At 49.0% G+C, this 25,530-nt stretch overlaps 10 protein-coding genes across 10 annotated transcripts; 3 read left to right on the top strand and 7 right to left on the bottom strand.

Annotated features, from left to right (window-relative positions):
* Nucleotides 1-887: 887 nt before the first annotated feature.
* On the bottom strand, nucleotides 888-2,320 carry F4807DRAFT_253927 (uncharacterized protein). The gene is made up of 2 exons (XM_047994411.1): nucleotides 1,852-2,320; nucleotides 888-1,679 (listed from the first exon to the last, which is right to left on the bottom strand). The coding sequence occupies exons 1-2, from the start codon at nucleotides 1,975-1,977 to the stop codon at nucleotides 1,242-1,244; spliced, it is 564 nt and encodes a 187-aa protein (XP_047850357.1). The 5' UTR covers nucleotides 1,978-2,320; the 3' UTR covers nucleotides 888-1,241.
* A 400-nt stretch (nucleotides 2,321-2,720) lies between these two features.
* Nucleotides 2,721-4,730, bottom strand: F4807DRAFT_453786 (putative carboxylesterase; the record flags this gene model as incomplete). Its single annotated transcript, XM_048000506.1, has 5 exons — nucleotides 2,721-3,479; nucleotides 3,527-3,844; nucleotides 3,908-4,230; nucleotides 4,290-4,528; nucleotides 4,585-4,730. The coding sequence occupies 5 exons, from the start codon at nucleotides 4,728-4,730 to the stop codon at nucleotides 2,721-2,723; spliced, it is 1,785 nt and encodes a 594-aa protein (XP_047850356.1).
* Nucleotides 4,731-5,485: 755 nt separating this feature from the next.
* On the bottom strand, nucleotides 5,486-6,976 carry F4807DRAFT_253924 (uncharacterized protein). Its single transcript, XM_047994410.1, has 2 exons — nucleotides 6,218-6,976; nucleotides 5,486-6,161 (listed from the first exon to the last, which is right to left on the bottom strand). The coding sequence occupies exons 1-2, from the start codon at nucleotides 6,585-6,587 to the stop codon at nucleotides 5,524-5,526; spliced, it is 1,008 nt and encodes a 335-aa protein (XP_047850355.1). The 5' UTR covers nucleotides 6,588-6,976; the 3' UTR covers nucleotides 5,486-5,523.
* Nucleotides 6,977-7,366: 390 nt separating this feature from the next.
* On the bottom strand, nucleotides 7,367-8,137 carry F4807DRAFT_464295 (alpha/beta-hydrolase; the record flags this gene model as incomplete). Its single annotated transcript, XM_048002096.1, has 1 exon — nucleotides 7,367-8,137. One exon carries the CDS (start codon nucleotides 8,135-8,137, stop codon nucleotides 7,367-7,369), a length of 771 nt encoding a protein of 256 aa, XP_047850354.1.
* Nucleotides 8,138-8,471: 334 nt separating this feature from the next.
* F4807DRAFT_253922 (uridine kinase) lies at nucleotides 8,472-10,662 on the bottom strand. The gene is made up of 10 exons (XM_047994409.1): nucleotides 10,311-10,662; nucleotides 10,176-10,253; nucleotides 10,066-10,115; nucleotides 9,854-9,998; nucleotides 9,759-9,801; nucleotides 9,621-9,706; nucleotides 9,538-9,565; nucleotides 9,433-9,474; nucleotides 9,155-9,386; nucleotides 8,472-9,107 (listed from the first exon to the last, which is right to left on the bottom strand). Exons 1-10 carry the CDS (start codon nucleotides 10,506-10,508, stop codon nucleotides 8,624-8,626), a joined length of 1,386 nt encoding a protein of 461 aa, XP_047850353.1. The 5' UTR covers nucleotides 10,509-10,662; the 3' UTR covers nucleotides 8,472-8,623.
* A 452-nt stretch (nucleotides 10,663-11,114) lies between these two features.
* Nucleotides 11,115-12,960, top strand: F4807DRAFT_441634 (CTLH/CRA C-terminal to lish motif domain-containing protein). The gene is made up of 3 exons (XM_047999398.1): nucleotides 11,115-11,540; nucleotides 11,735-11,930; nucleotides 12,120-12,960. The coding sequence occupies exons 1-3, from the start codon at nucleotides 11,449-11,451 to the stop codon at nucleotides 12,579-12,581; spliced, it is 750 nt and encodes a 249-aa protein (XP_047850352.1). The 5' UTR covers nucleotides 11,115-11,448; the 3' UTR covers nucleotides 12,582-12,960.
* F4807DRAFT_441630 (ETC complex I subunit conserved region-domain-containing protein) lies at nucleotides 12,961-13,881 on the bottom strand. Its single transcript, XM_047999397.1, has 3 exons — nucleotides 13,555-13,881; nucleotides 13,372-13,482; nucleotides 12,961-13,314 (listed from the first exon to the last, which is right to left on the bottom strand). Exons 1-3 carry the CDS (start codon nucleotides 13,761-13,763, stop codon nucleotides 13,005-13,007), a joined length of 630 nt encoding a protein of 209 aa, XP_047850351.1. The 5' UTR covers nucleotides 13,764-13,881; the 3' UTR covers nucleotides 12,961-13,004.
* A 122-nt stretch (nucleotides 13,882-14,003) lies between these two features.
* F4807DRAFT_441624 (mitochondrial F1-F0 ATP synthase subunit F of fungi-domain-containing protein) lies at nucleotides 14,004-15,242 on the top strand. Its single transcript, XM_047999396.1, has 5 exons — nucleotides 14,004-14,225; nucleotides 14,279-14,293; nucleotides 14,475-14,625; nucleotides 14,708-14,773; nucleotides 14,827-15,242. The coding sequence occupies exons 1-5, from the start codon at nucleotides 14,178-14,180 to the stop codon at nucleotides 14,850-14,852; spliced, it is 306 nt and encodes a 101-aa protein (XP_047850350.1). The 5' UTR covers nucleotides 14,004-14,177; the 3' UTR covers nucleotides 14,853-15,242.
* Nucleotides 15,243-16,091: 849 nt separating this feature from the next.
* Nucleotides 16,092-20,570, top strand: F4807DRAFT_253841 (uncharacterized protein). The gene is made up of 4 exons (XM_047994408.1): nucleotides 16,092-16,115; nucleotides 16,199-16,357; nucleotides 16,524-17,001; nucleotides 17,067-20,570. Exons 2-4 carry the CDS (start codon nucleotides 16,301-16,303, stop codon nucleotides 20,417-20,419), a joined length of 3,888 nt encoding a protein of 1,295 aa, XP_047850349.1. The 5' UTR covers nucleotides 16,092-16,115; nucleotides 16,199-16,300; the 3' UTR covers nucleotides 20,420-20,570.
* A 1,019-nt stretch (nucleotides 20,571-21,589) lies between these two features.
* F4807DRAFT_441621 (MCM-domain-containing protein) lies at nucleotides 21,590-25,323 on the bottom strand. Its single transcript, XM_047999395.1, has 3 exons — nucleotides 24,941-25,323; nucleotides 22,377-24,891; nucleotides 21,590-22,298 (listed from the first exon to the last, which is right to left on the bottom strand). The coding sequence occupies exons 1-3, from the start codon at nucleotides 25,213-25,215 to the stop codon at nucleotides 22,173-22,175; spliced, it is 2,916 nt and encodes a 971-aa protein (XP_047850348.1). The 5' UTR covers nucleotides 25,216-25,323; the 3' UTR covers nucleotides 21,590-22,172.
* Between the last annotated feature and the right edge of the window lie 207 nt (nucleotides 25,324-25,530).

Raw genomic sequence — 25,530 nt, 5'->3', positions numbered from 1 at the left:
ACACGAAATCTCTTGCATTTTCGCTAGACGACCGGGCATAAGATAGGTGGGATATTGGATTACGATATTGTATGTCTGAAGAAGTAGAAAAGGTGGGAAGAAGCGTTTTGGAGGCGGCTTATGCAGGAATATTATGCAGGAGTCTAACCCCGATCCCGATTGATCATCTTAGTCACCCGCCTAATCCTTCCACAATTTGCGAATTCACGTTATAGACTTATCGATAAGTCGGTAAGGATAACGTCAGCCCTCTAACGAAGACTTAAGCGAATAACGAATTATCTCTTATCCAACCAATGAAGGGGCACAATATCCCCGATATTTCGCGGGATGCAACCATCATGAAGTTGCCATATCGTATATAATCTCGCTTTCTTAACCCTATTCTTAACCAATAATTGATAATAGAGAATTAACCGCCCACCACGAGAATATGGCATCGACCGAAGTGAGCAAGGATAAAACCATTTCGATATGCCCATGCAAGGGAGAAAGCAGCCCATGGTGGCGGGAACCGCCTCGTTTGTTTTCATCTACTTAACTCTCCGTACAAGAGATCCGAGTGGTCGAGCAATATGAAGAGTGCATAGGGCTCAGATGACAGGGAAGCCTACCTGTTGAAGAACGTGACTTAAGTTCATGCAGCTCAAATTTATATTTAACTCATTGAAAGTAACAAACTCCCTACATTACGGAAACCATTCATCTGAGGAGATTGAAGTAATTATAACTCTTGGAATAACTTACCTGGGTAGTTATCTCTATATTAAGATGTCATTTTCCCCTGGATTCCCTAGTACGAAGCGAATATTATTGGTATAATGTTCTCATCACCATACCACTGGTAAGCATTTGGGGACCCCCTTCTTTTGAGGCTTACCTTATCAATCTACCTAGGGCCTTGACTAAAGCCAAGCGTCGTCTGTACCTGAATCCAAGAGTTATTTACATATTCATACATCATAAATCATATAAAATTATATCTTTTTTTAAGATAAAGGGAGCATGAGCTTTAAGGCATATTGCGGTCAACTCCGCTAAAAAGGGTAGTTAGTATATCAAGCATCCCTTTCAATTATTCCAGTATCAAAGAATTACTCATTACTTAGACAGTATCGTAAAGTTCATTAATCATGACCTCCCATTGGTAGCCCAATCTGGTTTCCCCAAATCACCGTCTAAACGCCCCCATATCCGTTCCAACCCGCCCTTACAGCATCCAGGAGTCCCAACCAACAACTTCATCTATGTGCATCCAACAACTTCAACCGCTGCTGTAAATACTTCACCTCGCTCCCCGGCACGAGCTCTAGGTGCTCCCTAGCAAACGCCCACCCGCCAACGGTCGGCACGCCCGCTTCATCCGGCTCTTTGTGCGTCCACAACTCTCCACCCGCGCGCTTATACCGAACCACGAGCTCCTCCATGGACCTAAACTCGAAGTAGCGCCCGTTCTGGGATATGTATAGGGCCTGTCTCGCCTCGTGCAGGAGCGCGCCGTAGTATCTCCTAAGGATAACCAGGGCCTCGGTACTGTTCGGTAAGCGCGACTTCTCCGCTGGTGTGGTGTTGACGAAGGCCGGGAGATCGTCGAGAGCCTTGTCCATCTCATTTTCCAAGTTCTGCCAAATAGAATCCTTATCTCTTAGCTCGACGAGCTTGAGGTCGTCGTCAACGAACTATACGCATCGTTATACGTAAGCAACTAATAACCAAATTCCGAATGTGGAAAAAGAGGAAGAAAATCAGATAAAGAACAAGGAAATTGAGCCTCAAGCTATGCTCTTGGCACAGAAGCGGGTGAGGGTGAGGCGCGGTGCGATGCGTAATGACGTGCATGGAAAAACTTACTGCGCCATGAGGATACGCGGCTCGAAAGACGCGATAGATGAGTTCTTTCTTGGTCGGCAATTCGGGGTAGTTGGAACACTGTAGGCGATTTCTATGCCACCAAGTATTTGCTAGTCGCGGTGCCATTGGTGTTGTTTATCTTGTTGCTTTGTATCGTATTGATCAGCGGCCTTTAGCTATGCCGCCACGGAACCACGTAAGACTTCAAGTTGAGAGTGTTCGCAATGTCGGATTTTCGTCTTCTCCAAACTTTCATAAGCAGGGCGAACACAGTTGTTTATATCATTTTCTAGAAATTTAAATATATTACATTCTTCTGTACCTGAAATTTGAGGCTGTGATGCATGTGCTTGCGCAAGGCAAAGACAGCCCGTCGTCATGTTACTCATTGGCTGGACTATGTTTCTCAACTATGAGGCATGACCCAACCACCAACACGTGGTACATATAATTAACGTGATTCATCATACTGACCAACCTCAAAAATTGGCGTACTAGGCACTTGCGAAGCATTCATCATCGTTCAGCTAATCTATTATTAGTTTGCGTAAACGAAAAGTTTCGACTTCGGAGAGCAGTTTCTTGTGTTTGGTAAACCAAAACTTTACAACTCCATGTCGAAGGCGATACGCGGGCCAATAAGCGCGCCTAGAATTGTGTTACCCCAAATACGTGGGCAGTTCATCCCTTTCGTAGGTACTTTGCCTCCTTTCCAGTATGTTGGTTGCCTCAAATGGCCGTTACAAAGAAACTTACCTGATAGAATTAGAAGATACTTGATGCGAATAAACACATATTTAACTAAATCTATTAACAACGATATGTGACAAGGTATATACAAGCTCAAAATAATCTTACATAGCCGACTTCTACTGCGGTACTCGCTCCGCGACAGCACGCCAAAATTCGCAGCGCTCGCCGCGACCTCCTTCCCACGTGAAGGCATTCGAGAGGTTGAAGCTATTCACGATGCCAACCCCTTCCCTCACATAGTAATTCAAGTAAGGGGGTACAGTGACCGTAGATACGTTTCCCCCCGTTGTGTTCAGGCTCATCTGCACTGGGTTCTCAAGGGTGAACTCAGGCCAGTCGATATCGCCGTACATGCCGATCGGAACCGTCGCATTTGCGTAGTTGGCAGTTGCATCAGGGATAGGGATGATGGGATTATCATGGATGATGAAATTCCCCCAGATCTTCTGCATTGCATGCCTAAAATCCGCGTTGGGAAATGCGACGTCGAAACCAAAGTAAGCACTGAGATCGGCACCATGATACGATGGGGTAACCGAGTATTGATACTTCCAGGCTTGTCGAGAGGTCGTGGTGAACCCCTCGGCAAACCACTGCGCTGGACAGGCAAAGGTATTCTCGGCAGCTAAGTTGAAAGCGGCCTGTTGTATACCTGTAGCTATACCGGATTGATATAACGCAGTGGGTCCAGTGAAGCCTAGCGTATCGTACGGGATACCACTACCAGTCGGCAAAGAAGCAATTTGATATACATCATTGAGTAGCACGACGTCCTCCGGAGTGAGCAGTGGGAAGGTATTCGAAACGAAGTCGCCGAACTTCGTTCTTGTATCGACCTCCGGGTTAGTTAGGGGCACGCCATCATTAGCATTGTTCTAGAACCCGTCAGTACGACATCAAGGCATGGTATGGGTCTACCTACACCAACGAGAAGCCGTTTTCCTGTGATATTTCCACTTAGGAGTTGAGCTGATGGGCGTTCTCGGATATAGTCATGGTCGATGACGGGTAAGAAGGCGAAGCTACCAAAATAGCCTTGAGTTGTGGAAACGGTGCCACTAGCATTCTGCAACACAGCACTCTCTGCTGCAACTAGGCAATCAAAAGTGCTTGAGTAATTACTCAGCTTAGATGAGCCCTGATCGCAGCCGACCAACTTGACAAACTTGTTATAGTGTGTGGTTGGAACCGTGTCGTTGTACTTGTGCACTGGTGGGAGATATGGGCTGGCAGCAATAATCTGAAGGGGAGACAGAAAGTTAATAATCACCCCTTTAGAAACTAAATAAATGATTCTACCCACATTATTGAAAAGATTCGATTCCTTGCCGCCATAAGCCATAGCATGGTAAATAATCGAACCGGCTCCCGAAGACTCGCCACCAACAGTGACGCGAGTTGGATCACCGCCGAATTTGGAAATGTGTTCCTGAACCCATTCTAGAGCGAACCGTTGGTCTAGAAGGCCAGCGTTGAGTTGACCATGCTCCTTGACGTCGTCGGAGGCGAGATAACCAAATGCGCCCAATCGATATTGGATCTCGACAACGATGAAACCATTATTATTGGCATTCATCCAAATGCTCGGGTCATATGTCGCTCCAAAGACAGAGTAGCCGCCTCCGTCTAAGCGATATTGGTCAGATTCTAACAAACCAGACCAAAGGGAGAAACGGAGCACATACGTATCCAGACCAAGACTGGTAAGTCGGTTGCATTAGGAGCTGCGTATACATTGAGATAGAGACAGTCCTCGTCTCCAGGGCCGGAATTAAAGCCGTAGGCCTCAGGGACCCCGAAGGCACCCGACTGCGGGCATAGAGGTGGCTGATCGACGGCTGGGATCACTCCACCGTTGTCCCGAAGGGGAGGTTGAGGTGCTTGCCATCGCAGCTTTCCCACTGGAGGCGCTGCATATCGAACACTATTGAAAGTCAGCGCAGGGTTCGATGCAACATCGAATCTGAGCTAGCTGCTTACCTCTTCCAAATATTGAGGCCGTACGTGTCATTATAATAACCCTCATAGGTCGCGTACCCCAGATCTACTGTGCATGCCGCTATAACATTACCAAGTTGAAGGATAGCGGTAAGAATGAACGAGTAAATGCTACGTCCGGGGTTCATTATTGACGATACACGACGCCACTCGGGACAGGATGGGATTATTGGTTTACTGGCGAGATGAGATAGCTCACTCACTCACTCAGCTCACGTTGGGACCTGTCCTTGGGGCTTTGTCAGATGGTCGCATCGGGATTCTCATCGGGTCAGATTCGGATTTGTCTTTCTCAGGACGATGTTTGCTTCCCCTAATTTTTTTCCCTCATTTCCCCCTCCTTTTCGGAGATCCTTTACTACCCAACTCCATCCCCGTCGCGGGCCATTTTCTTGGCCTAGAAGGGGAAAAAAATGAAAAGCTAACGTCCAATGTGACGATCCGTGGCTCAGCAATCCCCTGTTAAATTACGTGTTGGTACTTGGCTCGATCTTACATATATGTACAATTCTTATTTGGAACTCAGATCCCACCCTAACCCAGATCGAGAATGCATATCACTTAGCTGCTTGTCTTAGCACCGACGCTGCCAGCCGTGGTACTTGGGTACTTCAATTATCTTCGTCGATATATTCGTTAATCCCATGATGAGGCGTTATATATACAGTACATATTTCTCTAGCGTATGCTGTAAAGGGTATTATTTCTCTATGCGTATTTCGGCCAATTCTAATGAATTGGCGCCCAGAGCCGGTTCCAGCGAAAGCAGGATTTCCTGTCGCTCCCTGGAATGCTTCTTCCCGTTTTACATAAACATAAGACCATATGTCCCGTTTCCGTCTTAGACAATTCAACTTAGCAAAAACATTTTCATGTTTATGAAAATCATACGGTTTGATATTTTGAGTAACCTCGTAACATCTAAGGTGCCTGGTTAAAATCATAACTATTCCCGAAACCCCTGTTCAGATATGCCTTCAGAGCTTCCTCCCTGCTTACCCAATCCACCGGTACCTCCAGCCCCAGCCGGCCCTCGCTCTCCAGCTTCTCTAGCACGGGCTTGATGTCCTCCGAGAACTCGAGCCGCATCGGATTCCTATACCAGGGGGCAAAGTGGATCATGGCAAGCATGACGCGCACCTCACTGCTTAGATTCGGCATCCCGGCGTGCCAGAGCCGGAGATCGCGGATCACGATGCTGCCTTTCTTGATGACTGGTTGGGACGGCGGGCATACTTCTTTGCGTTGAGCTAGCAGGTCCTCTCGTATGCGACCGCTGGCTCGCTCGCCATGCGCGCCTTCTTGGCCGTCTACGCTAGCGCCGTTGTGAGTTCCGAGCCAAATCTCTGTTGACCCGTTCTCTGGCGTCATGGTGACAAGCGGGATGTTGACGACGAGCGCGAACGGATGATCCGGATGCTTGAAGTCCGCATCCGAGTGTACCGGTTGACGTGAGGGTTCCCCTCTCGGTAACGGAGGCATAGCCGAGTTAGCTGAGCAGAATGACCACTTGGGACGGGGGCCAAGCACAGCAGTTGTGATCTGTGTGGCGATGGGATCTACGAATCGTAAGCACTGTTGAACTGATATATGAAACTGTGCCAGGGACGCTCACTAGTGAATATCGTCGGACTGAAATATTCGGCGACTGGAGGTGCATCCTGCTGTAGATTCCCCGTGTTATAGTTGAACGGTCCATCTTCGCCTCGTGCTTGTAGGATCCGCGCGTCTTCGACCATTTTCTTGTTTAGCTGATCCAAGACGTTGTGCGGAATTACATCTTCGACAACCACGAGGCCGTCCCTGTGCACCGCACCCACCGCCTTTTCCAAGTTTCTAGCATCAAGGAGCCCCTTTTGGGCCTCGACACTAGAGACTTTTATTACCGTAGGTAGACCCCGGAAGCGTCCATTGGCAACTGATGCAAAGGCTCGACGACCGCCAAGCGAAGCGACTCGGCAACGGAGGAAGAGTAACGACATCATAGGCTTACTTCAGCAAAAATGGTTGTCATTCCTATCCATATTCGCTGTTTACTTATGCACCATTCACCAGAACACTCTAGAATTTTATAATATGCAAAGACCGCAGTGAAGTCGGTCTCCAAGTATGTTTTAAGTGAGTGGTTCGATTCAAATTGAAGTCGGCCATGCATAGCGGAGATGCCATTTCAGGAAACCCGACATCTCCACTGCGTAGCTGAAAGGAGATGGCCCACCACCGGGCACGGAAATATCGTCGGCTATTCGAGACGGGTTGAAGAAAGTATAAATCGACCCCGTTCTGTACCTATATTCTTTCCTTGTAAATTAGAAAGGCAGAATAGCCAGAAATACATCCCTCCGCCACACTCAAGTCTTCAAAAATTGTAAGGCAAGGTCTGAATTAGTTATGTCCAGTAATTACAATATGTACAGTTCTAAGACTACAGACTTGGCTAGACAGGGCCTTGGATGATAATATTTTCTTCTATATCCTACCTACCTAGATGGACATATACTCTCGCTATATAATAGTAGTAGTCACTACCTCACACCTGTCTTCATTAATAATTCATCAAATACTCTAGACTCGAACCATCCTATAGTTGACTATAGAGTCACATATGCCCAAAACTTGATAGCTCTATTAAAAGGACGATTATCTGGTAGTTCATAACGAAGCCGCGTTTCTATTTCTTTAGGTAGGTAGGTAGGTAGGTAGGTAATCATATAGTAACAAGAACTCCAAGACCAAAACCATGAACTCCTAGTTCAACAAACACTTACTCCCCGTCCTTGACACTCCTCTCAACCACCCCCTTAATAACCTCCGCCGTCTCCTCCGCAGCACTCACAAAAGGAAAATGATCACCCTCCACCTCCAGCACCTCCGCAAACCGATGTCCCCGCGGCGGATCCTTCATAAAATCCACCAACGGGTCATCCCTCGCGCGTATATACGTACTCGGAACAAACCTCCACGCCGTGTGCCTGACCTCGCTATCCGTAAACACGCCCCTAGCCTGGCTTCTCAGACTCCTGACCACGAACTCGCGCTGCTCTTCGTTGCAATTCCCGTAAAATACCTCGTCGAGCTTCTCCGGGACGCGGTACACGAGGTCCCCTTTTACGACGACCTGGTCCGGGAACTTGGGCTGGCCCGTGGGCCAGAGCCGGGTCCCGATGTCGAGGATTAGGGCCGCGATGTAGATTAGGTGTGTGACGGCGGTTGACTTGCCCGCGCGAGAGCGGGAGGCGCGATCTAGGCCCTCGACGGCTTCGCTACCGACTATGCCATTGTAGCTGTGTACTAGAAGGATGACGTCGCGGCTTGCGTCTAGGTTCTTAGTGATAGTCTCCCGTAAGGCGGCGACGTCGGCGTCGAAATTTTGCGGAACTTGGGGAGGGGACCGAAGCTCGGCGCCGACGCTGGGGAGCGAGGCAAGGTCGCAGGTGTAGCCTGTTTCACAGAGGAGGGAAGTGGTGGGTTCGAAAAAGTCAGGGGTATGCCACGCTCCTGGGCTGAATACTAGGACTGGGTTTCTTTTAGCCATTCTAGAAGGGGTGTGTCCGACCTTCCTAAGAGGCGCGAAGTGAAGAGAGCCAAGGAATATGACTCGAATATCAATGGATTGGGCACAGTTGTGAAGACAGATATCGTCTTGGCGAGTATTGTTAGTGCAGTTATACATGCATGCGTCGCATACCAGCGATGATGCTATCGCGCGATTCGGCATCAACCATGGGTTAGTGGCTGACAAATTCAAAAGCGGGACCTGGCACTTCTTCGAGATATGACCGAACTCTCAGATAGATTTCGTATATACTAAATTAGCTCATAATCTACATTGCTATTCTAGAATCTAAGGTATTACCTCGGTAGCATATTTATATCCCATTCGACCGCAAAGATCAGAACTAGCCTTATACATAATCGACCTAAGATATATATATAGTCAACGTCTTAATGAAAGCATCTACAGTCGTGAAGATGCTCTGGCAATCTATATATTCGGGCTTATGCCTACTGTCTGTCTGGCTTAGCATCGAAAGTATCTCTTCTCAACCCACCTGTCTTCGAAATCGTTAACCATGTCGCCAATGACGACGGTGATCTCTGGGAAAACTTTCGTCAGACGATAAACGCCTACGTAGCCTGCTGAGTATGTTGCGACGACAATGCGGTCTTGCGGGACACCATGGTCTACGAGAACTTGGACAGCCATTAGCGCAGACCCTCCACTAGACATCTGGGCGTCCAGAAGTAAAACACTATCATGCTTGCTGATATCTTTCGGAAGTTTCAAATAGTGGAGCTCGGGCTCTCCAGTCCGAACGTTGGACTGGATAAGGAGACGTCCTGTGCGGCCATCTGGTATCACTCTTCTCAGCCCGGCTTCAAATGAGGCCCCACCGCGGAGGACGATGACGGCGCTGACTTCGCCTTTGGGGGTTAGTCCGTGATACGATCTGCCAGCGGGGGTTTCGACGCTCAATTCCTGGAAGTGAACATTATTCAAGGCCCTATAACCGTCAGTAAGAAACAGCAGAAATTATGCTACAATACATACTCTTCGATGAGAAGGCATGAGAACCTGTCGAAGTAAAATATGAAATCCTCGCTTGAAGTGTCAATATCCTGAATGATCGTGTTCATGGCTTTGAGCTGAGGGGTCTGTTTGAGAATTATGACTCGATCGGAAAGGGGTTCGCTATCGGACCCAGCCTCCAAGCTTCTGAGAGCTGCGCGATGGCGTGTTGACTTCTCAACTAGCTTTCTCTCGATGTACTGGGTGACCATAGCTACGCTAATGAGCACAAATCTTACAGGGGACAGATCATAACCTACCCATCGCAACTCGATTCTCTATGCCTCGTGGCACAATTATATCTAGAAGAGAATCAGTCTAGTATCAATATAAGGTGATGGTACAGGTCAGGAAATATCATATACCAGCATGGTTCCTCTGGGGCAAAACAAACTAGAAAGAGGACGATTAGCTGTAGTCTTTGACAAGGTCGTGCTAATTTACCTACCTTCTCATAGTTTGGCTTTACGAAGTTGAACCATTGCTTAATGCAACCCTCCACTGTACGACCTCGATCTCTCACGTCTCGTAGGACTATAATGGACAAGTCAACAATGATGCCTCCATCGTCCAGATTACGCCTTACTTCGTCTTGAAAGACATGTATCAGCATCAGCCTCGCAGTAGATCTAACATAATATTAGCGTTGTCCTAGCAGACCTACAGCTCTTAAGCACATACTCTCATGTCCATTAAATCCATCACCCTCTGATCATACAGGGCGAAGATTCCTTCTAGAACAAGGACATGAGGGGAATATATGGACGTCGTCTCTTCTACGCGCTGGTGTTTCTCGAAGGAGTATACCGGTATCTCGGCGCGTTTGCTGCATAGGTCGAAGATCAGTGGGAACTCCTACGAATGGCTTATCATGGAGACTACGGCATCCTTACCCTGCCTTCAAGTCTCGAAGTGTTTGTACCAAGGCGTCAAAATCAATTGCCTACAGGTTATGTATCAATATGACGGTGGAGGGCCAAGGGCTCGGTATAATGAGTCTAACCTCGGGAGAGTCGAAATCATATTCGTTGAGAAATGCTTTTCTCGAGCTTTCTGGGTCTAATGGTTTATAGTAGGAATCCTATGACGAGTGAGACAAGAAGTTACCCTCTTTCTCTAATCACCTAGACATGCTTACCATTGACAGGATAACCACCCAAGGCAAGTTTAGTTTGCTGACAATGGCATGCGATAATGTCGATTTACCGGAACCGGAACTGCCTGCGATACCAATGATACTCAGGTCAGCCCACGGAGGGCTGTAATGGGCTCTCTTGGCAATTGTATCCGCATTGTTATCAGCCACGATGGCCGGCGATCCAATGCCGGTATTCATGACTACCTGTCTAGGCTGCGGCTCATATGGCAAAGGATATAATATAAATGGATATGAAGTGGAAGGCCTTTTAGGGAGTTTCAGAAGTATGCTACAATATTCAAGAGGGAAGAAACTGGGAGGTGGTTGTTGTGGCGTGCCCACCTAAACCAGTTTGGAGTATCGTAGGCTGACAGCACACACTTGAAGAGAAGCTTTGAAGTGGCTAATAAGATGAGACCATGTAAGATGGCACTAATTTTTGGGCACACTAACTAGCCAAAGGTTCTAAGATGAGGAAACTTGGGCAACCTATTGAAAAAAAAAGAATTAAGCCAAATATACCAAAAGAACAAGGGGAAAAAAAGGAGGATCAGGTCTTCGAAAACCAATTATGAACAAGAAGAAACTGTGTGGGTTTTCAACGAGTCGAATTTAGCAGGTCGATTGGGTCAATTGGAGCTTGGGGCGTGTTGATAACTGATAACAGATACCACACCTGAGGCGTAAGTCTTACAAGCCACATAAGCACGCAGTCATACCCAATAACTGCAGCCACAGTCTAACGCAACAGGTCTAGTTCCAGGCTCCACTAAGCAACGGTTCTTTGCATTTCTGCACTCTCGGCGAACCGAAGCCTGCCTTAACCTTCCCTCCTACAACCTCTTTTTTTTCTCGTTCGATTTCCCATGTGCGACAACGCCACTCAAAAAGCCCAGCCTCGTGCCGGAGATCCAGAATAGAATAGATTTCCTTGGGCATTGCCTTACTCCACTCGGCTCTGAACTCTCTACCGCTCAAATACGTGCTTCTAACTGGCAAGAGGGGTAGTAGGGCATGTCGTCAAGTGATATCCTACTTGAGAACCATCTTCGTCACACGCGATATATCTCAGAACTGCTTGAGCGCAAGATGGTATGCTTGGTGGTCTCGTTAGGCCGCACTGTTACGCGATTGCTAAATGGTGCCCAAACAGACTTCATCCGCGTCAACGACGAAATCGATGAAGCATGCCTTTACGAGACATGTCGAGGAAGTGAAGACTCCTAAGAGGTATGTTCACTATTGGTTCTTCCCTTTCGCTTCCTTCATGGAGCATATGTTATGATGCAACAAATAAAACAATGGGAATCTCTCTGAGAACATTATGCGGAGATCTTTTTATTATATCAATTCTTCTGAACAAAAAATTTCTACCTACATGTTTTTCACAACTTAGGAAATCACCGACTAACCTGCCTTTCAAGTGATATCAACGCTTTAATCCTCGACTATTTGACCGTAGCTGGCTACCCAAATGCTGCTGCCAAATTCTCTACCGAGGCGAATCTATCTCCTCAACAACCCTCGACCGCTATTCATGCTAGACAGCAGATCCAGACCTTCATACACAAGGGCGAAATTGAGAGCGCTATCCATGCTCTCAACGATCTTGACCCCTCTGTAGGTGCTATCATTCATTATCCTTGTTGATATCTAACTTGCTATGATTAAAACCTGAGTTTACATGCACCACTCATATGACCTCCGGGTCGTTGATGAGGAACAACCACTTTCTCCATGAGCGTTTAATTCTTTTATATATTTATATGCTGTATTACTATTGTTAATGTCGGCTAACCATACGAGTAGATTTTAGATGAAGACGAGCCCCTTCATTTTGCGCTTCTTCGCCTTCAGCTAGTGGAACTAATCCGAAAGTCTCGCCCTGGTGGTGACATTGGACCTGCTTTGGAATTCGCACAGACACAGCTGGGACCTAAAGCTCCGCGCACTCCGCAATTCCTAGAAGACTTGGAGAAGACAATGTCTCTTCTTGTGTTCGACCATGACAATCTAGATCCCTCCCTAGCAGCGCTTCTCCAGCCAGGTCTTCGACGAGAAGTTGCTGATAAGGTCAACAAGGCAATCTTATACCGTCAGCTACAGCGTAGGGAGGCTGCTATTCGTCATTTGGTACAGATGCGAGCCTGGAGTGAGGAGGTTGTCCGTAAAGAGGGCAAGAAGGAACTTCCAGGAAGGATTGACCTGGGCCTAGATGGTGATGATTCTGGTGGGGTAGAGAATGGCCATGAGCCTATGATCACGACCTAGTGACTCGCTGGTCAGGCTTTCCCCGGCAGTCTTAATGATTTTTGTCGGGCATTGTCCATATTCGGCCCGGAGCTGGAAGGAGGAAGCTGCGACATATGGTGGTGACGTGTTATCGAAGGTCAGGCAGGCGTTACGAATTAGGAAATATTCAGAGATGGGCTCCCAACAATTAAGAGGCGTTTTGGGTTCAAGGCTGGCAGAGGTCCATGCCATGCACATACGGAAAGAGTTTTATGATCACTCAGGGCATGATTCACATCAGGGGTTTTATGGGAACAATGTGCGGCGGCCAATCACGGGAACCAGGACCACTTAGCAAGGCGTACTACACTCGGGTGTGTTGAAGATACCATTGTCTAGCATATTTACAAAACCATATTGTTGTTTTCCCCAAGTTCATTCATATTCTCCATTGCCGTGGATCTATTTAGTTCGGATGTGCTTAAGCTTCTTGGGCGAATATAAGAAATTGTTGGCATAGGCTTTAGGTGTGAAAGCCCGCTCGTTCGGCTCTTGTACGAAGTATTCGTAGCCCTGCTTCTCGGCGAAAGCGATGGCATCTTCCTTGCTCTTAAACTCTAGCTTGGTGCCTTGCATGAAGTCGCCGGACGATTGCCATCCCATCAAGGGGTTCTCCCATCGGTGGCCTTTGGACAGAATGTCCCAATCCATCCTCCAGTGATGAGCGCCCCAGGTTCCGGACTGCGTGGCGGGCTTGCTAGGTTGGTAAATGCTATGTATTTCGTCAGACAATTGCTTGTAGATGTGGCCGTGATAAAAGGGTTCCTACCGGACAGCTCTGGCCTGTAGCTCGATCGGAGCGCCGGAAAGCACGGCCGCTGGGAGGATATCGTGATCTTCGCTGCCGTCCATTACTTGCTTCGGTACTGGAGTGAATGTGCTATGAAATACCGGTTAGTATTGATATCCAGCCGGCTTTTATAATCAAGTATGGGTTCGTAGATGGACGTACGATGTCGCCCTGTCGATGTGGACACCGTAATCAGGCGCATTGCGGGGTTTCTCTACGGGAAGAGTGGGTTGGTCGGATTTGGTGAGGGATGTCGTCGGGTCGTCGGATTTGAATCGTCTCTGCGCCATCGCCAGAGCTTGTCTGCTCGGGACCAACCGCGCACTCCGTAACAGCGTCGCTGCCGTCGCCTGGGACCGGAGAGAAGCCATCTTTTGTCTGAGTGTCAAAGCCCTCCGGGTACAGTAATGGCGGGTCGATGTAGATGGCGAGTTGAGGGAAGTTGAAATAGCTTAAAGTATAAGAAATATTGAATTAAGGCGACTTAGGATTTGGAGGTTGAGATAATCGAGTTATGAGGTATTTGATTGGCTAGGGCGGCAATTACCGCGCTAAAACGGATAACGCACGGACCAAGTTCACTAAACGAGGTCTTTTCGTTACTTTGATCAATTGAACAACCGCTTCCCACTTTTGAGCTCATTCCTCGTCGAATTCACCTTAAGCAAGCATCGCATCGCATCACAGATCAGCAATTGCGCCAGCCCTCGTCGCAATTGGTTCTTCTCTGTGACCTCTCCGGTTTCCTTACTTATCTCCTCTTTATCGCGATCAAACCCGCCACAATGAGCTTCGTCACCCGTAGGGCTCTCTCGACCCTCATTCCTCCTAAGGTTCGTGGCGTCTCGTAGATATAGAGTTATTAAATTGCTAACGGATACTGCAGGTTGCTTCGCCGAATGTATGTACTAGTTTACCTTATACCGCGCTATCCGTTTTCCCGTCTTGTTACGATCCTTGGGCTTGATATGGTCAGGAAGACTTGAGTTGGTTTTTAGTGTTGGCAGTTTGCTTGGGGAGACTCGGGGAAGGATATCGCAAGATTAAGAGGGCCAAAATTGTACTGACGGGAATGCTACTAGGCCATCGGTGCTGCTCCTGATGCTCTCCGCATGAAGCGCGTTGTCAGCTTCTACGAGAAACTCCCCCGAGGACCGGCCCCCGAGATCCAGCCTACCGGTCTCCTCGGCAGATACCAGGCCAAGCATTTTGGCAAGAACCCTACCGCCAAGCGTATGTCTCATGGTCCCTATCATTCTCTATAAACTGTATACAATATGGAGGGTTCATATTCGTACTAACGGGTTTCCTTTAGCTATCATCCACGCCATTGGCCTCGTTCTCGCCATTGGCTACCCTATGACTTACTACTTCCACTTGCGTAAGTTACCTTCTTACTGTATATATACATAGATGAATGCTAATATATCATAGGCCACCACAAGAACAACCCTCACTAAGCAGATTCACCACTAAGGTACCACTAGGTGGAAGACTGGGCAAGGTCGAGCAGGTGATCAAGCTGTATAAAGATAGATGGCATCAAGCATTGAGCATGGATAGCCTCTCTGTACCAGAACAGAACCGAGCTTAGTCTCAAAGAATTCTACAGTTTTCATTTGATATATTTATTGGTGTATAACTGTAGTACATAGGACGTGTGATGTGTAGGTACTACGATAAGCAACGTTGGTATCTAGTCCCAAATCGTGTCATACGATATTCTTATACTTATGTAGGATACGGGAAGTACTGAGGCAAATGCATTCACTTGCAAATGATCGGTATTTTGGTAGCATGGTTTATAATGACTCATACCTACTGATTCTACGAATGAACAACATAAATAACTTGGACTGTTGACGAGTGACGAATTTTGAAGTCACCCAAGAAACAACCGCACCCTTTTTTCTAACAAGTTTCTTTCCTTCCCATCTTATTTTCTTTACCATTCACCCTCTCAATACTTTTCAACTTCTTCCAACTACACACATTTCACATTCACTTCCTTCACACTATCATTCACGTTATTTTTCACTGCCACACATTCTCTACGCATTTTGTTCACGCAGAACACAACAACAGTACTGCTGATCACATACACATTCATATACTTTTCATATTTTTGAACTGAACAGGTATGTTTTTCTAGTATTTTCTATGGATTCTTCTTTTTCCTCTCCATCACATGTACTAGGTGCACCAGTACATATATCAGTCCTTGGGATGTAAATATCGGCTGCAGCTGCCTGCCAGTTGTCAGTACGTGGTAATGATTGGTTCTTGCTGTTTTCGCTCTTTTCAGCCCACCAACCCACCTTGTCAGCCACACTAGCCCCACCTATTTTCGAGTTCCACACTCACCTTTTCCAGCCGTGCTCTTCCACTTCCCTTCCAGTTCCTCGTTTTCACTCCACTTTTTATCTGCGCAAGCCCCAAAAGCTCGGGATCTTGTAAACTTTGCCAACACGACGCTGAACGTTGAAAGGGCCATTTTAGGACTGAACTTTCAACTTTGCAACAACCCACTTTGCAGCTCTCTCGAGGTATTACAACTTAAACCTCTTTTTCATATTTCTTCCTCATACCGAGAGTGTAGTTCCTCGTACTAAACTTCATTTTAGTCGCGCCTTGTGCGATCGAGGCTGATCAGGTCTCTTCTCTTTTTTTTTCTACTTTCTACTTTCGACTTTCTTTCTACCTATTAGACATTCGGTACCACAGTAAGTAACCGACTCTCCGATTTCTGAACGGCGTGACGCCAAGTACACAACCCTTAAACTGACCACCTCGACCAACCTGTCAGCCTCAAGTTACCACCGCATTCTTTCGCACTCGACTATCGCAACGTACTGTACTCTTTGATCGCGACGCAAACATCAACGTTTCACGACAGTTCTCGAGTTGGATGATGGCGACAGAGCCTACCGTCAATCAGCCGGATGCATCGATAACTGAACCTATCGTAAGTTCTTCGTGTCGCCCTTCGTCCGCAACCTTCCCTGAAGCCTTCCATCTCCCTTCCTCCCCCTTCTAATATATCTTCCCGTCCTCTGCTTCCTGCAATCCCGATGCAATTGCTCGACCGCGCTGTCGTCGCAAACCACTTGCTCACGTGCATTTTACAACAGGCTCAACCAGCAGTTTCGAGTAACACCGCTCAAGATGCCGGGCACTCGAGTGCTACACTAAACGGATCCATTTCCGACGTCGAGAATAAGCAGATCGCAGAGATTGTCGACGAATTAGTCAATTCAGCTGAAGTGTCTGTGAGCGGGGGTTCGGATACGGAATCATCTAAGGCACGACTCGGTGACAAGAATCATGCGCGCACCTCTTCCAGCATCAAGAAGCCTCAGAGCTTTAAGTCGGTTTCCGTAAATCGCACTTATCTAGCCTCGAAGACCGCAGCGAATTCTAATGCTCGTCCTGATTCCGCAACCGGCTCGACATCCTCTACACCTCAGCCGACTCCTAGTACCTCTGCTTCTCGTCTGAAACTGGTCGCCAAGTCTGGCAGTAGCCTTGGTGGCTCTACTAAGACGCTTAGTAGTAACGGTAAACCTGCTTCTGCGCCTGATCCTAATACCGTTTGGAATCGTAATAAACGTAAGTTACTGTAGAATATCTTGCTTCGCTGATTATTCTCAGGTCCTTGCTAACCATTGTAACAGCCGTATCTCAACCGGAGCAGAAGAAACTGTCTGATGAGGAACTCATGCATAAGTACGGAATTCACATGGCAGGTCGTCTAGGACCGGAAGATACTAAGGGCCAGTCAAATTGGGCTGATATCGATGATGACGAGGAGTGGGCTCCGGACCATATAACGTGGACAGATGGTACTAAGATTACCTTACCACACGAAACTGCTCCAAGCCCCAATGTAGTGCCGGCTACTCTTGATAAAGAACCGGCTCCGGCTCCCGTCCCCGTCCCTGTTTCCGCGCCACCGAAGTCAAAGTCACCCGCCCCTATATCAAGTGCAACCGGATCCCCTTCCGTCAAGCCGGGTGTTGTAGCGTCAGGCAAGAGTCTCGTGCTTAAGGGCGCACCCGAGAAACCTACTCTAGTCACGAAACCGCAGGCGCCACCAACTCCAGCTAAATCTCCGTGGGCACGTTTGCCTCCGATCGAAAAAGTACCTCCTGTGCAGTCAGATACGACCATTGGAGGAGCTACTTCACAATCTCCCGTTACAAAGAGCGCAAGCACACCTACGACCAAAGAGATTGCTGCAGACGACTTTAGCCGGTCTGGTTTTCGGGATCGACATGCTGGTAACCATAGCCAACTGTTTAACTCGCACTCGGGACAATATGATCCGGTGCCGGATCATCGTAGAGGCTCTAGGAATGAACCTCACGGCCGTCAGCCGGCCGTCCTCCAAAGACCTCAGTACCATGATCAACAAGGCCCTGCAGAGCCGTCGGCTGCCTTCCAAACAAGTAGAACCAGTGGTCAAGAAGGCCCTTACCGTCGTCGGGGCTCTTCTAACGTCAGTGGCACTAGTGGTATCCTAGCTCGTAAACCTTATGATATTCAACCTCCGGCAGATTCATTCCAATCCCGAACAGAATCCGTTACAGGTGCTGAGAGTCCCATCTCAGCTCATACCCAGCCTACCCCACGATTACCCGTCGTCCATCCATATCAGCCAAGGCTATCTCCTGGACAAAATCACGCCGCTCCCTATTATAGTTCTCCTGCTGTTGATATGCAGCCCACTGATGATTTAGAAATGCAAGCAGTGATCATGCGAGAGCGTCGCGAGCAGGCGATTAGGCGTCGATCGGAGCAGGAGGCACGTGAGGAAGCAGCTCGGAAGGCTAGGATTGCCGAAAAGCTGAAGGCCATGGGCCCGCCCCCGGAACGAAATAGTGCCAACAAGGAAAGAAGCAATGAAGATTCCACTGTTATAGCACCAGTGGATTCCACCCATCCGGACCCAAGTAATGCAAGATCTGGTGGCGATAACCGAGCAAATGGAGAAGTCAAGAGGCCTCTCAGTCAAGTTGACAAACCTCAAGGCCAGCAGATGCGAACTTCTTCCATGTCGAAGTCTCAACATCCGACGTCTTGGCCGGAAGCTCAACATCCGGAGCGATATCCCTCATGGGGCAATGGTCCCCAGAACACCTCACGTAACGTATGGGGTGCCCCCGGCAATGACCGCTCACTTGGAAACGGCACTTTCAATCCCGACCTGGGAACACTGCCTGATTCCCGTCCCCCCCCCATCGGTGATCGTAATCATCGCCCGGCCCCAATTGGGCCTCCACGGACCGCATCTCAGCAGCCTGTACGCCCAGAGGCCATGTCTAATAATCGCTTGGCCCCTATTGGACCACCTCGCGGCCGTTCCGCCAATACTTCCCAAGGACCCGAGTCAGGTGCTGCAAACCCCTGGAAGTCGTTCGCCTCTAATGTTAAAGAGGATGACCGTAGACGAGCGATTGATATGCAGGCCAAAATCGACGCTCAGAAGGACGACGTTTCGCTACCGATGAGTGAGGATTGGCGCAATAGGGCTACAGGGAAGCCAGCGTCAGGCGGAGCTAGACAAGGCATGGCCGATGCGGTCAACAACCATCATGAAGTCCGATCGAGCAGTTCGTACAATGCTTCTGCAGCGAATACGGCAACCAATGCCGCACGTGATGAACAGCCTGCGAGACCGTCAGAGGAGGATCTTGCAAGGTGGAAAGGCCGTATGCCATCGGATTATGCTGCTGCTAGACAAGCTAGGGAAGCCGCTGCTAGAGAAGCCAAGGAAGCGGCCGCCAGAGAGAGCCGACCGACAGCAGAAGATCTTGCCCGATGGAAAGGCCGCATGCCTTCGGACTATACCGCAGCCAGGGAAGCTAGGGAAGCGGCTGCTGCGAAAATGAACGGCAGCAATGCCGATTTTGGTAGACAGCCCACAGTTGGACCCTCTAGGCGAACTGTAACTAGTCCTGCGGCTCAACCTAGAAGCAGCTCCCGCTTCTTCCCCTCCACTCGAGAATCCCAGTATGAGGATGATCTCCAGGAGCAGGTTCGGACGAAGTCACCGACTCCACCCCCGCCCACCGCAGACGGCCATCCTGTATTTGATGGTGACAGTACTCGTCCCCACGTGGCGTTGCCACCGGCTCGTCCGATAGTCAAGCTACCACCCCCTACCAACTCTGCGGGCCCTAGCCCTGTCATGCCGCCTGCTAAGCCGGCGCCAATATCCTTCGCAGCCGCGGCTGCAGCACCTGTTAGGGCGCATCAGCAATCCACTGGCCCCCGTCCCTCTAGCAGAGGTAGGGGCTACGGTGGAATTCATCAGACGCCCTACGAAATCTCATCACAGGAAAACTGGCAGGAAAAGATTAACACTCTTTTCGGTAAAAATACCTCGCCTGCACCGATCAAGTCTCTGGCTGTAGATTCTTCGAGTAGAATAGCGTTGGATCACAGCCAGTCGTATGATCCTGCAACGGTTGCGCTGCCCGGACTTTCCCATTCGGTGAGCTCTCTTACTTCTGATGGTAGCGACTATACTAGTAGAGAAATGGCCGAGGAATGCTTCGGAGAGCAAGAGATGGGATCTCTACCTACAGTCCGTCTTCCTAGCGAGGCGCCGGATGCTTTGTGGCAACCAGCGGAACTTCATGTCGAGCCTATGCCTATCAAATTACGAGTTGATCCATTAGGCGCCGAGGCATGGAGATTTTCTGCGCCTGAGATGTCCAACGGCAGGAACGTGATCCGAATCTCGGGTCCTTTCATGGCCGAGGCTAAGACCGTTTTAATGAGGCACGACAACGGTCGCTCGAATAGTAATCAGCGCCGACAAGGACCTCGTGGGGGTGCCCGACGCTTGTCAGGCCGCGGAGGCCAACGCGGCGGTCGAGAACATTCTGACCACCCTGGCGATCACTCATCCCATCCACCTAGCCGCCCCTCCACTCGTAGTGGGCGTGGGAATTATCGGCCTAGGATGGAGAATATGGCAGGCAGACACACGTCGACTGCTGCGCCGTCACAGTGGTCCTAAAGGATCAAGCTCTTGAAGATTTGATCATACTATTTCTCCCTACTGTATACTCGATTGCAATGATGCATTGCAAATTCCATCATCTTCTTACTGTCGTACGGACAATAAGCCTGTCTTTGGACGACAGTTTGTACAACAAAGTTTCCAACGCATCTTTTTTCTGCGTTCTTCTCATGACGAAAAAGTCATTGGCCCCTTTTCAACTATGATGCAACCGCTCCTAGTTCCACGAAAAAAATAATGGTTTATCAGTCCGTTTGACACCGTTATATCCACCCCTTTGTCGACCTTTCACTATTGGTATGCTGAGATATATTCAATCAAGGCACAGGTGCATTTTCCTTCTGCACTGGACTGGTTGGCGGCGGGTCACGACTTTTCATATACAATATCGGATTGTCGGGACCATGGATCCTTGGGGCGTTGCCGGAATGGAGGGTTTGGAAAAGTCATCCCTAGTGTGGATGACTAGATATGAGCGAGAGGAGCTGGTTACCAACTATTAACACTGACAAAAATGATAACTGCCTGGAAACAATGCAGCGGCAGGGCACGAATGCGAGCATGCGTGGATTTTGCCAAACACCTCTTCTTTTTACTACAACTACTACCTCCTATTTGAACAAGGCATGAGTGAGCTTGTAATCACCACATGGTAGGCCTGTGTGTTCGAGCTGGAGAATATCGGCTTACTCCGTCCTACTCCGAATTGTACCCGCTCGATACGAGTAAGGGTATGAGTAGGCGGAGGATTACGGTATCTCCCATTGCCCGGCTCTTAGCTATTGGCTTAACAATTCGCTGTCATCAAAACCTCATTAATTGAGAAATTTCCACGATACATGAGATACCTATGATACTATAAAGGATGTTTTTTGTGACTGGTGATGTTTGACCTTAGTTGATTGAGTATACACAATTGTGCTTTTATTGTAAGGGTAAGTGTAAGGTTGCTTGATGGCAAACTACAGTCCTGGATATCTAATAGATATCTAACATCTTAAGGATGGTGAGGTAAGTTGCTTCTTTGAGTGTAAATAGATGGATGTTCATTTTTCCGGAATATCCATCTTAGACTAATACATTGTGACTTGGCAGGATAAACTAGACCTAGCCTCGCTGATATCAGATAGATAATAAGAGGATGTTTATCACGTAAGGAAAGCCAATGAGCAATACTATTTATTCAATACTAACAGAACCAGAGACAAACGTTCAGGTATGTCCGAACATCAATTCAAACTGCTCAACCTAAGCCAGGGGCTGTATTCACAACTACATAACCCCTCCTATAAAGCTCTACCATCTAACCAGTGCTCTTACTCATAACACATTCTAGATAGTACGGACATCATCTGATCTGATCTGATCTCATCTCATCTCATATTAAGCTCATTTACCTAAACGTGCTGATATCTCATTCCCTAACTCTAGACTCCGGGCGCCTTAGCTTCGCTTTCTCAGTAGTATTCCGTAGTTACTTTATTCATTATCTCCATTCGTCGTTCGTAGACCATAGCAGACAACACCTTATGATCCTTAGAAGCTCTCAGGTCATTTCGTCATCCCCCTCTGTTAACCAACCAGCAAGTGATATAAACAGCTCCATCCACACACGTACAAGATGAGTTTATATTACCTAGGTAATTCGGCGCCTGTATTCATCTCGTCATCTCCCCTTCTCCTAACGCCGTCCAGCGTCAGGACAAGTCTCGTGTTCATGGTCATGGTCGTATCCCGTTCACTTAGTAACTCAGTACTCCTCAATCGCGCAATTAGGATGTATCACATAGAGGACCTTCTGGGAGGCCGACTCTCCAGCCGGCGCCTGGTTGCCCTCTTGAGCAAGTCCTTCGTGCACAGCCATGAGGATGTTGTCCTATTTTGCAGTTAGCATCGATTCTCTAAGGATGGGGAAAAGGGGGAAAAGAAAAATTGCCAGAAAATGAAAACATACCTTGACCATCTTCTTCAGCACCATCTTCGCAACGCCCATCTCCCGATGGTAATCCTCCTCGCCCTCGAGCTCCTCCTCCTTCTGCTCCAGATACCACTCCACTAACGCGTCACCATCAACCCCCTCCGCCTCGCCCTCCGATTCGTCTTCCTTCACTCTCGACACTAGCAGATTCACCATGGAAATGTACTTCTCGTACGTAATCGCCGTCTTCTTCTTGGGCGGTGGCGCCGCCGCGCTCGGCTCCCTGCTAGCCTGTCCGCTAGCCGGCGCATCCGCACCATCATCGTCCTCACCATCGCCTATCTGTTCGTCGCCCTCCTCATCCCTGGCCCCGGAAGCCGCCCTATCCGCCGCAGCGAGCAGCGCCGCCGCGTCCTCGGGATTATCACCGAACTCGTCGTCGTCCATCTCGACGTCGTCGTGTTCGACCGAGATGATGCTCTGCCGGAGCAAGTTGAACGCCTCGTCCACGAACTCGGTGGTGATCTCCTCGACACAGTTCGCTTTGGCGATGGCCTCGCTTAGTCGGATCAGACTCTCGAGCTGTCGGACCGTGATGCGGTAGCTGTTCTTGCCGATGCCGCCCTGCGCGTCGTCCGCGCGCAGCTCCTTGTACTTCTCGACCAGGCGCTCCTTGGCCTCGTCCGAGAACTCCGGCCGGAAGGTCCGCGCAAATCGGATGTACCGTTGCAGGCACTCGGTGCTGAACTCGGGCTCGATGGCGCTGTCGCGCAGCGCGTGGATCCCGACAATATGTTCGGCTAAATGGCGGTCGACGGATTCGTTGCACTCGTCCAAAATCACGAAGAACAGGTCGAAACGCGACATGATAGGCGCCGACATGTTAATATTGGTCCTCAGCGTCGCCTTTCGGTTATACCGCCCCCCAACCGGGTTTGCGGCTGCGAGAATAGAAGTGCGCGCGTTGAGCGTGGCTTGGATACCGGCCTTGGCGATAGAGATCGTCTGTTGTTCCATGGCTTCGTGGATGGCGACTTGGTCCGCAATGTCCATCTTGTCGAACTCGTCGATACAGCAGATGCCGTTGTCGGCCAACATGAGCGCACCGGCTTCGATAGTGAACTCACCCGTCTCTTCATCTTTGACGACGGCGGCTGTGAGACCAGCAGCTGAAGAGGCTTTACCGGATGTGTAAACTGCGCGGGGAGCAAAGGAGCAGACGTATTTCGAGAACTGGGATTTGGAGGTAGACGGGTCGCCGACGATGCAGATGTTGATGTCACCACGAAGGGCCATGCCTTCGGCAGTCGTTTTATGGACACCGGACATCAACTGCAGAAGGAGACCTTTCTTGACAATCTCGTGGCCGTACACCGTGGGCGCAAGAGACTGGACTAAACGTGCGTAGATGTGGTCGCTGTGGACCATCTCACGGAGCTCATCGATTTCACTGGGCGTCATAGAATTGAGAATGGCTGTCTGAGCTTCTTCAGAAGTTTCAGCTGTGTCAGCCGATGTTTGGGTTAGGGAGTTGATGATATCGTGGACTTGGCGCGAAGCAGATTGGCCGGGCGTAGACGAGTCAGGGGTAACCATATTAGCTAAGAAAGCTAATCGGTACGTTAGATCGCGAACACCTAGAGACTTCAAGCCCGAGACTCCACTGCCACCAACGTCGTTGCCACGCGGTGTATTCCGATCATCTCGGATCGCCGTAGGTCTGACTCCGGGAAGGCCTAGCTGGCTCACGTCAGGTACCACGATCAATGCGCCTGTGAAGATGCACTTCTCGCCTGCCTTTGCGCGGTCTACCATTTCACCCCGTAGGATGACATCCATCGTTCGCGGCATACTACCTGTAGGGATTTCCGAGCTGTTCTCCTGGATGCGGACCTTCTGCCAGTCGACAAAGGTACTTTGTCTGATATCTAACTGCCATGCTAGGCGGTTTCCACACTCCGCATTGGGACATTGCGTAGGTTCCGTATACCGAAACGTTTGCTCGACATTTGGGATGACGGAACGACAATTCTCGCAGAGAAAGGTCGCTAGAGAGAGTTCGGGTCGTACTTCAGAGGTACGTGTCACGGTTCCTGATATGGAAAGTAGCTGGCCGATATTCTTGGCACGCAAGGCACGAACTCGAGAGACTAGAGGGAGGTTGTAGAAGGCGATGGCGAATAGCTTATCCGTCTGTTGGTTTGCCGTCTTGTTGCCCTGCTCGGATTGACTTCCCGAGCCAATATTACTTGCGCCAGAGGTTGTTTGGTTACTAGAAGTAGTGGCCTGTCGATGATCGCGGAAATACTGTGGCTCATATTTGGCGATCATGTTGTGAAGGGCATTAGTAAGGAAGGGGAGGAATCGATAGTATTGTGTGTTAATGGCATTGGCTAGACCGCCATTTTGGTAACTGGCAATATGATTATAGTTGACGTAAAAGGTCGATAATTGGTAGATACGCATGCCATGGATTTGAGCTACGTAGAACTTGTTCGTAGTAACAGCACTCGACGTGGGCGCACCGGACGAAGCAGGGTCTTCGATGAATCTTTTCTTTGGTCAATTACGATATATACTATTTATAGAACGAGACGTACTCTTCAATAAAGTTTTCAAAGTGTTCCTGAACGGTGATACCGATCCTATCTTCTACTCGCGGGATAGTAGCAGGGTCTCTCCGGCGTGTGCGACTGGGGATCTGGTCATCTGCGAAGCCATCGGCCTCGTCGTCGCTAGGCGCGGCTAGACTTTCGGAGGGAGGACCTCGTGGTCGTGCTGAAGAGCCTCTGTTAAACGGCCTGGCTCTAGGAGTGGTAGCACCTCTCGAAGGTGCGTCGGACATCAACATGCCCGAATCGCTTGGAGTCGCCATTGTCGATCGAATTGTCGGTACGAAAATGGCAATACGTATTTGTTGTAGTGTTGAGGGGTACTGCAATTACTACAACGCTTCGATCACGAATATTCGTCAAGACAGAAAAATTAAGGAGTTAAGTGGAGGGGCAGAACGGGGCCTAAGTCGCGTCGCGTGTTAAATCTATTAGACGCGAATTTTGGTGTTAGGACCCATATAATTGACCAATGAGAAAACGTATCTCTAAGTGGTTGCAGATGCCAATGCAAGGATCCCGTCTCTCGACACAGGGCGATAGCCTGCCAAATCATTTCAAGAAATGCAGCTATACCA

The sequence above is a fragment of the Annulohypoxylon truncatum genome, assembly GCF_022578515.1.
Source record: "Annulohypoxylon truncatum strain CBS 140777 unplaced genomic scaffold F4807scaffold_39, whole genome shotgun sequence".
Classification (NCBI taxonomy): domain Eukaryota; kingdom Fungi; phylum Ascomycota; class Sordariomycetes; order Xylariales; family Hypoxylaceae; genus Annulohypoxylon; species Annulohypoxylon truncatum.
Note: the sequence above shows the minus strand (reverse complement) of the source record. Positions and strands in the feature narration are given on the sequence as shown.

Coding starts and splice junctions, on each gene's coding strand:
- F4807DRAFT_253927 (XM_047994411.1), bottom strand. CDS start 1,977: ATGGCACCGCGACTAGCAAATACTTGGTGGCATAGAAATCGCCTACAG. Junction 1,680..1,851: donor CCGCGTATCCTCATGGCGCA/GTAAGTTTTTCC, acceptor CGATGCGTATAG/TTCGTTGACGACGACCTCAA.
- F4807DRAFT_253924 (XM_047994410.1), bottom strand. CDS start 6,587: ATGATGTCGTTACTCTTCCTCCGTTGCCGAGTCGCTTCGCTTGGCGGT. Junction 6,162..6,217: donor CAGTCCGACGATATTCACTA/GTGAGCGTCCCT, acceptor TACGATTCGTAG/ATCCCATCGCCACACAGATC.
- F4807DRAFT_253922 (XM_047994409.1), bottom strand. CDS start 10,508: ATGAATACCGGCATTGGATCGCCGGCCATCGTGGCTGATAACAATGCG. Junction 9,999..10,065: donor CTTCGAGACTTGAAGGCAGG/GTAAGGATGCCG, acceptor CGACCTATGCAG/CAAACGCGCCGAGATACCGG. Junction 9,707..9,758: donor TACATGTCTTTCAAGACGAA/GTAAGGCGTAAT, acceptor TGTCCATTATAG/TCCTACGAGACGTGAGAGAT.
- F4807DRAFT_441634 (XM_047999398.1), top strand. CDS start 11,449: ATGGTGCCCAAACAGACTTCATCCGCGTCAACGACGAAATCGATGAAG. Junction 11,541..11,734: donor GAAGTGAAGACTCCTAAGAG/GTATGTTCACTA, acceptor CTGCCTTTCAAG/TGATATCAACGCTTTAATCC. Junction 11,931..12,119: donor TCAACGATCTTGACCCCTCT/GTAGGTGCTATC, acceptor CCATACGAGTAG/ATTTTAGATGAAGACGAGCC.
- F4807DRAFT_441630 (XM_047999397.1), bottom strand. CDS start 13,763: ATGGCTTCTCTCCGGTCCCAGGCGACGGCAGCGACGCTGTTACGGAGT. Junction 13,483..13,554: donor CACATCGACAGGGCGACATC/GTACGTCCATCT, acceptor GGTATTTCATAG/CACATTCACTCCAGTACCGA. Junction 13,315..13,371: donor CTACAGGCCAGAGCTGTCCG/GTAGGAACCCTT, acceptor CGAAATACATAG/CATTTACCAACCTAGCAAGC.
- F4807DRAFT_441624 (XM_047999396.1), top strand. CDS start 14,178: ATGAGCTTCGTCACCCGTAGGGCTCTCTCGACCCTCATTCCTCCTAAG. Junction 14,626..14,707: donor CAAGAACCCTACCGCCAAGC/GTATGTCTCATG, acceptor GGTTTCCTTTAG/CTATCATCCACGCCATTGGC. Junction 14,774..14,826: donor GACTTACTACTTCCACTTGC/GTAAGTTACCTT, acceptor AATATATCATAG/GCCACCACAAGAACAACCCT.
- F4807DRAFT_253841 (XM_047994408.1), top strand. CDS start 16,301: ATGATGGCGACAGAGCCTACCGTCAATCAGCCGGATGCATCGATAACT. Junction 16,358..16,523: donor CATCGATAACTGAACCTATC/GTAAGTTCTTCG, acceptor ATTTTACAACAG/GCTCAACCAGCAGTTTCGAG. Junction 17,002..17,066: donor CGTTTGGAATCGTAATAAAC/GTAAGTTACTGT, acceptor CCATTGTAACAG/CCGTATCTCAACCGGAGCAG.
- F4807DRAFT_441621 (XM_047999395.1), bottom strand. CDS start 25,215: ATGGCGACTCCAAGCGATTCGGGCATGTTGATGTCCGACGCACCTTCG. Junction 24,892..24,940: donor TTTGAAAACTTTATTGAAGA/GTACGTCTCGTT, acceptor ACCAAAGAAAAG/ATTCATCGAAGACCCTGCTT. Junction 22,299..22,376: donor TGCTGAAGAAGATGGTCAAG/GTATGTTTTCAT, acceptor ACTGCAAAATAG/GACAACATCCTCATGGCTGT.